The sequence below is a fragment of the Trachurus japonicus genome, chromosome 2 (genome assembly GCF_045865225.1).
Source record: "Trachurus japonicus isolate A0001 chromosome 2, Traja_1.0".
In the NCBI taxonomy this organism is placed as follows: domain Eukaryota; kingdom Metazoa; phylum Chordata; class Actinopteri; order Carangiformes; family Carangidae; genus Trachurus; species Trachurus japonicus.
Window position 1 is genome coordinate 15,328,759 of NC_140908.1, and position 13,459 is coordinate 15,342,217.

Genomic DNA, 13,459 nt, shown 5'->3' on the forward strand with positions numbered 1-13,459 from the left:
TTAATTGCATGATTTATAACATGAAACACATCTATTGGCTCAAATGTCACAAATTATTTGATTTTTTTTACTGAGACACTGCAAAAACTCAAAATCTTTCCAAGAATATTTGCCTTATTTCTTGTCAAAATTTCTAGTCAAAACTAATCTCTTTCCACTTAAAATAAGACTCATCACCTAAAAATCAACTTGTTTTTAGATCATTTTCACTTGTTTCAAACTAATTTTCACTTGAAATAAGTAGAAAAATCTGCCAGTCAAAGCAAGTTTTTTGAGCTTGTAATAAGGAAGAAAAACTTGCTCCACTGTCAGATTTTTCTACTTATTTCAAGTGAAAATCTGCTTGAAAGGAGTAAAAAGTGTCTAAAAACAAGCTGCTTTTAATGTGATGAGTCTTATTTTAAATAGAATGAGATTTGTTTTGACTAGAAATGACATGAAAATGAAATTTGGGTCTGGAAAAAGTATGGAATTTGGAAATTTAAAATGTGTAGGAACCCTGTAATAATGAAGTCAAGATACTGGTTCACAAAGGAAAGTGTTTTGGAGTCGATAGAAGGTGGTCTTTAGTCTTTACAGGGGCCTTCTGCCCCCGATAAGTCCAGATGACTGGATTCTAGACCAGGTAAGGTCAGCTGATGTGTGAAAGACTAGACATTGTACCAGGTTTATACCCCTCCATCCTTCCCGTTGTCATGGTTTCTGCTCTGGGCGATTGCAGGTACAAGAAGAACATCAAGGCCCTGTACATCGTCCACCCCACCATGTTCATCAAGACTCTGCTCATCCTCTTCAAACCAATTATCAGGTACTTTATCCCTTTATTTAATACTGTTGAATGAAATAGGTAAAGGGTGATTCTGCTCAAACCTCAACTCCTCTAGAGCAGTGGTTCTCAAACTTTTTTACATCAAGGACCCCTAAGTTGACACAAATTAGACCAAAATTTTGAAATCTTGGTCGACTATTTGGGGGCAGCCCTGCCAGAAATACACATATAAATATTTGTTTCGAGACTGAATAAAGTTTTGTACATTCAAATTAGGGCCAATGGTGTGAATTTTTTGGAAATATTATAGAGAGATTTCTGGAAAAAAGTGGTACAATTCTCAAAAAAACAAAAACAAAAGTGCTTCAGGTTCAGATACAGTCGGATGCAGCTCATTTCTTCTTAGTTTGGTCTCTGAGGTTTTCTGCGGAATAGCTGAACTGACCTTTAGTGATTCCTTAAATACAAGACCAAATAAGGAGAACAGCTAAAATACTCCAGTGACCCGTTGAAGGAAGCCTTGAGAAGAAGAAGCCTCGGGGCCGTTTTGTTCAACATCATTTGTTAAAAGTTGTTTTTGAGCTCCTCTGTTTTCTGTTTTTTACTGAACGTTTTACTCCAACCAGTGATTATGGTTAAGAGCAGACTAGACTGTTGTGGTGACTTGGTGAAGCTTTGGCAGCACAATGACTGAGGCTGCAGCGCCATCTAGTGGCCGCAGCAAAGTACAGCACCACTGTGACATGGGATGTTTGGTGTTTGGTTCTAGTCTGAGCACTTTATTAAGAAGAACAGGTTTTATTACGGATTGTGAGACTGTAGTCTTTTATTTTTGTAGGTTGCTTTAAACATATTTCCCTTCAAAAATATTTTATGAACAAGAAATCAGTGTTTCTATAGAAGTACATTTAATGAAATGGACTTAATTTTAAAAAAATAGCTTCATATTAATGGGTTTTGATTGGCCTGTCTGCTCAAAGCATTACAGTCCTCCTAAGTCACACTTGTGTGTAAATTAACTGTATAAGGATAGTGAGAATGATGTTTAGAAGTTACAATTAAAACTAGAGAATGCATTTCCTGAAGGAAATACGGGTGAATGCTGAAAAAGCTGAATGAGCTGAATAAATTCTTGAAACAATGCTGAATTAAGTGAAGAAACTGCTGAAGCAATCTGGAAAAGATGAAACAATATCTGAAGAGTAAAACAAAACATGTAAGAAGGAGGTTGTATGAAATTGTTGGAAATTACTTGAATTGTTGAAGATTAGTATGAAGAAATTGAAAGGCTGAAGTCTACACAAATATAAATGTATGCTCGAAGCATTACAGTCCTCTAAGTCACACTTGTGTGTAAATTAACTGCATTAAGGACTATAAGGATAGTGAGAATGATGTTTAGAAGTTACAATTAAAACTAGAGAATGCATTTCCTGAAGGAAATACGGGTGACTGGTAGGGCTGGACGATTCATTGAATTTTGATCGTGATTACGATTTTGGCTTCTCACGATCATGAAAACACTGTAATCGAAGAAAAACGATGAATGTGCTGCCGCCGCGCAGCGTGTATGCAAGTTACTGTGCTGTAAAAGCACAGTGAAATGGTCCACTGCAAAAATTCAATATCTTACCAAGAATATTTGCCTTATTTCTAGTCAAAATGTCGTTTCTAGTCAAAATAAATCTCAATATACTTAAAATAAGACTCATCACATTTAAAAAGTAGCTTGTTTTTAGACACTTTTTACTTTTTTCAAGCAAATTTTCCACTTTAAATAAGTAGAAAAATCTGACAGTGGAGCAAGTTTTTCTTTCTTATTACAAGCACAAAAAACTTACTTTCACTGGCAGATTTTTCTACTTATTTCAATTGAAAATTAGTTTGAAACAAGTCATAACTGTCTAAAAACAAGTTAATTTTTAGGTGATGAGTCTTATTTTAAGTGGAAAGAGATTAGTTTTGACTAAAATTGAGACATTTTGACAAGAAAGAAGACAAATATTCTTGGAAAGATTTTGAGTTTTTGCAGTGTCCGAGTAATGAAATGGCACTGGATATGGATTATTTATTGTTTTCACATTGGTATTGGTATTATTCGTTCATCGCTGAAGCCAGAAGAAGCCTGTAGTGAAACCTCAGTTGAAGTTATATTTAACGTTGAGTTTTGGTGGCTCAATAAATACTTTTTTTTCCAAAATCAATTAATAATCGTGGTTATTAATCGTGATTTCAATATCAATCAAAATAATCGTGATTATTATTTTTTCCATAATCGTCCAGCCCTAGTGACTGGTGAATGCTGAAAAAGCTGAATGAGCTGAATAAATTGTTGAAACAATGCTGAATTAAGTGAAGAAATTGCTGAAGCAAATGAATGAAAATCCATTTAAAACTGGAATTGCAACAGAATGATTGAGACAAACTAAGAGGTTGGCAACAGCTGCTCATGTGTAATCTTGTCTTTGTGTGTAGTTTTAAGTTTGGCAGGAAGATCAACTACGTGAGCTACCTGAGCGAGCTGGAGGACGTGGTGAAGTGTGACCAGCTGCTCATCCCAGCCCGGGTCAAAGAGTACGATATTTAAAACTAAACTTCCATTCACACAGGTTATGTATCTGTATCTGTCCATCTCACTGCAAAAACTCAAAATCTTACCAAGAATATTTGTCTTATTTCTAGTCAAAATGTCATTTCTAGTCAAAACAAATCTCATTATACTTAAAATAAGACTCATCACATAAAAAGCAGCTTGTTTTTAGACACTTTTTACTTCTTTCAAGCAGATTTTCACTTGAAATAAGTAGAAAAATCTGATAGTGGAGCAAGTTTTTCTTCCTTATTACAAGCACAAAAAACCTTCTTTCACTGGCAGATTTTTCTACTTATTTCAAGTGAAAATTAGTTTGAAACAAGTGAAAATGATCTAAAAACAAGTTCATTTTAGGTGATGAGTCTTATTTTAAGTGGAAAGAGATTAGTTTTGACTAGAAATGAGACGTTTTGACAAGAAATAAGACAAATATTCTTGGAAAGATTTTGAGTTTTTGCAGTGTGATGATCTCTATCTACCTGGTCTGTGTTGTAGGTACGACAACAAGCTGAGAGCGTCTCTGAAACCGGCCGCCCAGCCCCCCCTCTCTCCTCCTCGCAGCCCCCCGCTCCCCAACCAGGTGTTTGGAGTTCCACTCACACTGTAAGTCAATCAAGCCAGGAACACGTGGACATGATGTACCTTTAGAAACCTTTGGGATCTGGTTGTTTTATTTGTTGTTGTTTTGAATTTTCTTCTGGTTCCCAACCACATTTCTCTGGACCACATTAGACCAGGTCCTGAACAGAAACCCAAAGCTTAGACTTTCTAACACTTTTTATAGCGATACAAAATGTTGTTAATCGTCCCAAAAGGTCTTGAAAAGTATTAAAAGGTGATAAATCAATTTTGGGAAAATTAAGACCCTTAAAAAGTATTACAAAGTCTTTTCACGACTTTATAAAGTCTTAAATATTGAAGGTATTTTTTCTGAATTAGCTGTCCAAGAGTTGGAGTTGTAAAAAACATTGCGGAAGTGTGTGAATTTATTTTTTTTTTTTAAAAACAAAGATGAACCGGTTCATGAAAAAGAAAAGAAGATTGCTCCACTCTCAAAAAAACAAAAACAACAATGTTTTTTTTGATTAACTTTGCCTTTGATTTATTATCACAGCCTTTTTTGAATTCTGTTGTATCATAGTGATCTATAGTTTTTATTACAAAAACTAAAACTGTTAAGTTAAAAGTGTCACTGATGTAAATGGTTACAGCTTGAAGTGGCGGTGAGGTGTTGAAAAATGTTGAGAAGGTCTAGAAAAAGTCTTAAAAAGGTATTAAAATTAACTTCAAGATTCCTGTATATACCCTGCACACCATACAACAATCACAGCTTAATATAAACGTATTTCATAGAGGCTACTGCAATAATATGCAAAGATATGCATTAAAACCTCAACAAATAACTTCAAATGTCTAAATTCTAACCGTTTAAGACGAGGGCCGCCATGTTTTGATGTTGTCGTGACATCAAGTCGGAGCTCTGATATGATACCCGAGTTTCCCACCTGTAATTTCCGAGTTCGACGCCGTTCAATTTGTTTTTTTTACAACTCGGAGCTCGTTTTTTTCCGACTTCCGAGTTGTCTTGAACGCAGCATTAGTTATCGTCAGCACTAAGACTGTGGTGTTCCTAATGAAGTGATGACTGTGGATATGTCTTATGTCCACTTCAGGCTCAGACAGAGGAGTCCAGATGGTGATGCCGTTCCCGTGGTGATGAGAGACACGATCGGCTTCCTCTCAGAACAAGGTGACTCTTCTTCTGTGGTGGTAGAGACATGTCTTTGAATTCGTCCAATCAGAACTGACCGGTGTGTCAATGTGTGTGTGTGTGTGTGTGTGTCAGGTTTGGATATAGAGGGGATCTTCAGACGGTCGGCCAACGTGACGCTGGTGAAGGAGGTCCAGCTCAAATACAACTCAGGTATGTGGAGCTCCGTCCGTAAGCCAATCAGAACAGAGGAGGCTCTGAGACTCTCTTCTGATTGGCCCAACTGGTTTTTTTGGGGACATTAAAGCAGATTTCAGGTCAACAGAACGCAAATTCTGCAAGTTTGGATGGTGGGTGTATAGGGGTGGGGGGCGATATGGCAAAAATATCATATCACGTTTTTTTTTAAAATGAAGTCACGATTTCGATTTCATCACGATCTTAAATCGAAAAAAGAAAAACAACAATTTAGGCCAAAGAACCTTTCTGAACAGATTTTAATCTAAATAGTTGCAGTTTTGCCAACATGTGCAAACAACATAAAAGGTAGCTTTCAATAAACATGAAAGTAAAATATCAATGAAGACATTACTGTTTGTTTTATTCAACACAGTCATTTTAACAGGATTTTAAGTATCAAAACACTAAATAGCTGATTGAAAAGTAGGGGTGGGAGGAAAAAAATCGATTCACACAAATATCGCGATATCTTTTTTGACGATTTTTAAATCGATTTTTTTTTTCAAAAATCAAATCTTTTTTTTTTTTTTGAATTTTTTTAAATATTGTGCAATGTGCATTTGTTCGCCTTTTTTACATGCAGAGAGTCCAGGTTTTGAAAAGGGTTTAAGTTCACTTTATAATGGAGTATGTTAATTTCTAGGCTCCTGCAGTGTTTGTGTGCAGATAAATGTTAAAAATGCTAAAGACTAAAAATCATAGACAGAATCGGCAATATCGTAGAATCACAATTTAAATCGAATCGCCATCCAAAAAATCTTAGAAGAATCGAATCGGGAGAAAAGCGTATCGTCCCAGTCCTACTGAAAAGGGTCAAATAAAAATACAAACTAAAGTAACTGTTGTTTTCACTTTTAGCAAACTTTGTAAATGTCCTTTGTTTGCTCTTTGCAGCATAGAACTGCAGTTTATAGAATGAGCCCCAGACGACCCTACGATCTCTGCACTTTGGCAGATTGTCTACACCAGCGGTACTCAATAGGCGGCCCGCGGGCCGCATCCGGCCCGCCGAACCTTCCAATCAGGCCCGCGACTGAGTTCTACTAGTTTACATATTACTGTATACTGTATTTCTCGGGCTCCGTGCGCCTGTAAGTCAAAGCGCTGGGACATGGAAACACGTGCGGAGCGTTTGTGTGTGCCTGTGAGGCCCTGCACTGGGATACAGAAACGCTGACGAACCCAAATCACCATGCGCGAGTGTTCGGGGAGCGGGCTGGACTGCAGGGTTTTCCCTGCCTGTCTGCAGAGACCGTGGGTGATTTTCACCGCCGTCTTGGTTCACCTGTGTGTGCATCATGCATGGGGGGCCGTTCAGATGAAGCGTCTTTTTCGCGCGCTCAAACTCATTCAATGTAGCCGCGAGTCATGCACGCTCACAACTCAAAGCCGTAGCCGCGCGCATTTGATGAGACGCAATTGTTTTTTCGTGCACGTCTGCTGCGCACAGCTGCACGACCTGCTTCTCCCCCGGTGTTGTGTCCCGGTGCCATCGGCCTGTGTCTCCTACTGTTTCCCACTGAGCTCTGCCTCGTTTGACAGGTGAAGGAAGTCCGTGTGTGGAAAGACGTCGCCTCCGAGATGTAGAATGTGTGTTATAGAAGAGAAACACACATTTCAGGACCAATGACTTGTATCCTCAGAACAGAGTCAGACATGTCCTGTGATGGTCAGGTCATATTTAAGCTGTAAATCACAGGGCATGTCTGAGGATACAAGTCAGTAGTGTAAAGCTCCAGCATGATATGTAATGATGATATGATAATGTCAAGATTTTTCATTTTATATCATACAAAACACCATGAAGTGTATAAATAAAAATTATGTGCTTACAAGTAAAATAAAAAATATTTAAATTATTAGACGAAAAAGGTGAATTTAATTTCAATCTCGGCCTATTTGAATGTGCGGCCCCCAAGGTGTCTGTTAAGAAAAATTCTGGCCCCTCGAAAAATGTATTTGAGTACCCCTGGTCTACACACTCTAATCCTTCACGACCCCTAAGGGTGTACTTGGACAGGGCTTTGTTGTGACATCACAAAGTTACAGAAGTCCTGACGACTTGTTTTTTGTTGTTGTGAATATAGGAGCACTGGTAAACTTCAGCGAGATGGAGGACGTTCACTTGGCTGCTGTGATCCTGAAAACCTTCCTGAGGGAGCTCCCCGAGCCCCTGCTCACCTACCAGCTCTACAACGACATCGTCAACTTCACCTGTATGTTCGAGACACAGGGTTCTTAATGATCCTTAAAAAGTCTTAAAAGGCATTGAATTCATTAATCTAAAAACAAGGCCTTAATTGGCATTAAAATGTCTTAAATCAATTATTCAAAAGTCTTAAAAATGTTAACACCTGGTAAGTGGTATTTTATGGTTGTAATTAGTCTCAAATCTCAAAATAATTGGTAACATTCTGACATAGAGAAGTTAGTGGCGGCCGTCAACACTAAATTTCTCACCGCCTCCAGCTCCAGAGTCAGTGTTTTTTTTTTTCGGGACTTTTTCTGCATTTATTTTGAAAGGACAGCTGGAAAGAGACATTTATTTTGAAAGGACAGCTGGAAAGAGACATTTATTTTGAAAGGACAGCTGGAAAGAGACACAATCCAATGTTCATGTAGCAGTCACTTTACCTTGGATCACATAGGAAAGTGGGTCAAATTGTCCCTAACCCTATGTAATTGATGTGGGGTTTTTTTTTTCTTTTTTCTGCATTTGTGTTCATTGTGAAGTTGGTCTTAAATTTAATTTCAAGTGGCTTTAAAAAAGTCTTAAATTTAACTTGTCTTAAGATGTAGGAACCCTGTTGTAGAAGCAGGTCTAGGATCAGCCCAGATGTGACTCCAGGTGTGTGTTGTGTTGTGTTGTGTTGCAGCTGTGTCCAGTGACAGCCAGGTGTCGGCCATGAAGACTCTGGTGGAGTCGCTGCCGGAGGAAAACTACGCTTCTCTGAGATACCTCATCACATTCCTGGCTCAGGTACACAACCTCCACCCAGAGCCTGTCAGAGGCCCTCATTTATGAAACTTGCGTACACCAAAAAAATGGGTGTACACCAAATTCACCGCAAGGATCGGCATTTATCAATCTGAGCGTGAGCGTACGGTACGCACAAATCTCACGCCAGCTCTGACCAGGTGTACGTACATTTGGAACCAGCGTAGAACAGCAGGAAGGAGTGCTGCTGTGTCAGAATGATTATTAAACCATAGTCTAATAACGCAGCGATGTGGACCACATGTTGTTGTTGTTGTTTATATTGATAAAAAGATAAAAAGTAGCCAAAAAAGAGAAACGCTACAACCAAGTCCGTGTTGAAAATTTAACTCGACTTTTATTTTGAGCAACTGAGATGAATTAAAAACCACGACGTGACAGATGCTCATTAATCAGATGTGTCAACAGAAACAGTCAATGACAGACAGACCTGTTATTGTTAGATCACAGACACAAACGTCCAACATCTGCAGCACCAGAGCATGACCGGACGGCTCCTCAGTCTCTCTCTCTGCCGGACACCGGAGCCCGGGGGGGGGGGGCTCCGCTACCTGTCCAGGTGCAGCTGATCTCCGTGGCGGAGTGTTTTTCTTTTTTTTTTTTTCCCTCGCCACCGGGACCTGTCAGCGGGACATCGGGCCGGTGTTTCACATCCCTCCATCAGCCGAACCATGCCAGCGGTGCTGATGGTCATAAAGTCGCGTTCGCAGCAGTAATATGCCTGTGATTTCTCCTCAGTCACTTGTGTTTAGTAAACTGCAGGAGCGTTTCATGAGGTCGCTGGGTTTCCTGACGTGGTCGGTGACACGTGCGTCTGCAGCCTCCATCCACCGGGATGACGCTTATCAATCACAAAACCTATCAATCTATCAATGTCCAGATATTTAATGTTGCCGCCCTCTCCCTGTTCAACGCGGTAATGTCGGTAAAGTCCGTCTTCTTGGCCGTCTTCCGTGTCTCCATGTCGTAAAAGGGGCAGGGCGACGCCTCTAAAGCAGGAATATATCGGGGCGTGACATTTAAATGACGCTCGTTTTCAGCCGCCGGATTTATCACCACCACGCCGGTTCTACGCCGAAATCAGCAGCGTACACACTTTTAGTAAATCACACGTGACACTTGGTGCTCGCTGATATTTACACCAGAATCTACACCAGATCCTGCGCAAGTTTGATAAATGAGGGCCACTGTGTGTGTGTCAGTGTGTGTGTGTGTGTGTGTGTGTGTGTGTGTCTCACCCACAGAGACTTCAGACTGGACTCAGACTCGTGTTTTGAGACTCGTGAACAATCATTATTTTTTTGGCTCGTGCCTCCCTCCTGACAGGACGACCGACAAACCTTTTTTTTTTTTTTTTTTTTGCCGTTAACACACCAGTAGCGGAGCAGCGCCACATGGCCGGTAACGTTACTCAGATGGAGGTAGATCTTTATATTGAACTCCTACAGAGTGCAGCCAAACACCAGAGTCTAAAGAGCAGAGGTGGCAAGTAACGAAGTACAAATACTTTGTTACTGTACTTAAAGGGATAGTTCACCCTAGAATGATATTTCGCTCATTATCTACTCACCCTCATGTTGACTAAGGGCTGGAAGAAGTTTCAGAGTCCTCCGTCCCTTCTCTGAGTTACAGGGGGTCTTAGCGTAGCAGTGCATGTCCATATAACGGTTGTAAAGGGACACCGGAGCTCTTCGTAAAAAAACACACACAAAAAAACATCCAAATACCTCCATGATGCTCGTATGTAATGTCCGTCTTGTGCTGAAGCCCCAAATTGCGTAATTGTCCCGAAAAAAATGAAATAAGTCTATATTTTAAGCTTGTTTGTAGCGGAAGCTTCTCGAAGCTCCTCTTCCTGGTCCGTCCAAATCTCGCGTGATTTGCGCCGGCCGTCGTTACTGCGAATCACGCGAGATTTGGACGGACCAGGAAGAGGAGCTTCGAGAAGCTTCCGCTACAAACAAGCTTAAAATATAGACTTATTTAATTTTTTTCGGGACAATTACGCAATTTGGGGCTTCAGCACAAGACGGACATTACATACGAGCATCATGGAGGTATTTGGATGTTTTTTTGTGTGTGTTTTTTTACGAAGAGCTCCGGTGTCCCTTTGCAACCGTTATATGGACATGCACTGCTACGCCGAGACCCCCTGTAACTCAGAGAAGGGACGGAGGACTCTGAAACTTCTTCCAGCCCTTAGTCCACATGAGGGGGAGGAGATAATGAGCGAAATATCATTCTAGGGTGAACTATCCCTTTAAGTAGATTTTTCAGGTATCTGTACTTTACTTTTCTGACGACTTTTTACTTTTACTCCCTACATTTATACGCAAAAATATGTACTTTCTACTCCTTACATTGTAAAAACAGGCTCGTTACTTTTTTTTTTTGACACGACGTAAAAGCACCGGTAAAAGACGTGACGAACTAGAGAGGGAAAGAGGGAGAAGAAGAGGGATGGGGGGAGGGGGGGGGGCGGTAGAGAGAGAACCGAGTTACCAACTTGTACTGTAGCAGCAACATGGAGGCAGCAGCATGGAGGAAGGAAGCGGTGGTGGTCGGACTTTTTTTAATATATCAGGGTTTCCACGGCAAAATAAAATTACAGCTCGACTTGAGCTGAGTACTAGTGGAAAAGCCCCAAAAAAAACAAAACAAAAAAAACCAAACAAAACTAACAGAGACGTGTCGAGCCGAGTCGCGCTAGTGGAAAAGGGCCATAAATAATAACCCCCCATAAAGTGTCTCAATCCACAAGATTATTAATTGGGACTACGAGCATGATTTGTGACACCACAGTTTAGAAGCCAATCCTGGTCCAAAATGTAATGTTCATAAGTGTGATGTGTAAACCTGAAGTGTACAATACAAATGCCTACGATTGACCATAGTGAAGTAGATTAGGATATATTTTGTGTCCGGCAGGTAAACTTAGGCTGTGTGAACAATGTTTGTTTAAACAATAACATTGATGAAATGGATTCAAGATAAATTATCGTGTGGTTATTTGCTTTGCAGTGAATCGTGCAATGGAAATACTTTTTACTCTTAATAATATTTTTGAGTAAATTTCAAAGCCTGTACTTTTTACTTTTACTTGAGTAGATATTTGGATCAGTACTTTCACTTTTACTTAAAGGGATAGTTCAACATTTTGGCAAATTGGCCCATTGCCATAATCGCTATAGTCATAGCAGTAGGTTCATTACCTTTAATTGTAGGTGTAAGCTATTTTCAGTACGGCGGAGCGCAGCAGCTGGCTGCTCAGAGCTACGCTATGGAGGCTAAGGGAATTTCTTGGTTTCCCTCATTAAACTCATCAAATTCAACATCCCAAAACTCCACAGCGCTTTTGTAGACAAGTTGTGAGCTGCACAACCACCACGCTATGAGATAATGACGGAACGATACGAAACGGAGCCGTTTTCGAGGTAAATACAGGGTAAATACGGAGACTGCTTGCTGAAAAACTGTCCCTGAACGCAACGCGCATCAGCGGTTTTGTATGAATTTACCTCGAAAACGGCTCCGTTTCGTATCGTTCCGTCATTATCTCATAGCGTGGTGGTTTAAAATAGCGGCACCGTCCGTAGCCTACACGTGAGGTTCGACGTCAATTTGTTGTCAGACCTGCCTTCACGGGGACTAGCTGCTGCATAACTGGCACATATCAGGCTACTGTAGGATAAATCCTCCTGTTTATTTATGTTTTTGCTGCGAAATATGACTGAAGGCCTGTAGGCTATGTATGGAAGTCTGGACATGTCGACACGCCCCCATGAGTTGACGGAGCTAATTAAAGAAATAATAACAACAACCAGTTCTTCTCTCAGAAACATGCGGTTCCAGAAAGGTTTTGCTGCACATAAAGATGTGAGCTATAGGTACCATCCAGATCTAATGACCTATAATTAACAGCCTAAATCATTTTCCATGTTGTTCATCTGGGTTTTCTGAATTCAACAAAGCAAAAAAAGAGAGGAAAGGCCAGTGCAGAGGGACAGAGCAGCCTTGATTCTGTTCAGTTTCCTTTAAAGGAAAGCTTTCATTGTGTGTTTTCTTCATATTGCATTGCAATATCCTGTTTAAAGTGATCATATGCTAATAGCCTAAACAACTAATCAATACTGTATAGATAAAGGAGTGATAATAACCTACAGTAAATGCTTTGAATCTCTTAGATTTAGCTGTGCAGTATCCTTAGTAGCCTAGACCGGATAGCAGCAGATGATAAAGGGTCATTACAACCAGAAGAGACAGGAGACTTATTTTTTAGAGACTTGAGACTTGACTTGGACTTGCAAAAAAGACTTGTGAACATCTCTGGTGTGTTACCACTAACACGGTGTGTTGTGTTGTGTTGTGTTGTGTTGTGTTGTGTTGTGTTGTGTTGTGTTGTGTTGTGTTGTGTTGTGTAGGTGTCGGCCAACAGCGAGGTGAACAAGATGACCAACAGCAACCTGGCCGTGGTCTTCGGCCCCAACCTGCTGTGGGGGCGGGACAACGCCATGTCGCTCAGCGCCATCGGGCCAATCAACAACTTCACCAGGACCCTGCTGGACCAGCAGCACCTGGTCTTCACCTGAGCCCCGCCCCCCCAGCAGTGACATCACCACTGTGACCCTTCCCCCTCCCTCCTCTTCCTCCCTCTTCCTCCTCTCATTCAGCATTTAGTCTTCATCAGGTACTTCTACCTAGAGCTCTGTAAAAGAGAGTAACGACAGCATTGGTCCAATGGCAGCGCCTCCTGGTGGACGAATATGGGAATTGCAAAAGCGTATTATTTAGCCTTCTTTGTTTTGATGCTAATGCAGCATTACACTGCAAAAACTCAAGTATCTTACCAAGAATATTTGTCTTATTTCTGGTCAAAATGTCATTTCTAGTCAAAACAAATCTCATTCTACTTAAAATAAGACTCATCATATTAAAAGCAGCTTGTTTTTAGACACTTTGTACTTCTTTCAAGCTGATTTTCACTTGAAATCATCTGGTAGCGGGGTTAAGTTTTTCTTCCTTATTACTACAAGCACAAAAAAACTTGCTTTTTGCTGATTTTTCTACTTATTTCAAGTGAAAATTAGTTTGAAACAAGTGAAAATGATCTAAAAACAAGTTCATTTTTAGGTGATGAGTCTTATTTTA

The 13,459-nt window shown here is 40.2% G+C and overlaps 1 protein-coding gene across 1 annotated transcript in view; it reads left to right on the forward strand.

Annotated features, from left to right (window-relative positions):
• arhgap1 (Rho GTPase activating protein 1) overlaps positions 1–12,993 on the forward strand; it is a 31,671-nt gene extending 18,678 nt beyond the window's left edge. The window contains exons 6-13 of the mRNA XM_085802607.1: positions 722–808; positions 3,245–3,343; positions 3,858–3,965; positions 5,036–5,112; positions 5,209–5,286; positions 7,401–7,529; positions 8,190–8,293; positions 12,733–12,993. Coding sequence (XP_085658733.1) covers positions 722–808; positions 3,245–3,343; positions 3,858–3,965; positions 5,036–5,112; positions 5,209–5,286; positions 7,401–7,529; positions 8,190–8,293; positions 12,733–12,900 — 850 coding nt within the window. The 3' untranslated portion in view covers positions 12,901–12,993. The remainder of the gene's footprint in view (positions 1–721; positions 809–3,244; positions 3,344–3,857; positions 3,966–5,035; positions 5,113–5,208; positions 5,287–7,400; positions 7,530–8,189; positions 8,294–12,732) is intronic.
• The last annotated feature ends 466 nt before the right edge of the window (positions 12,994–13,459 follow it).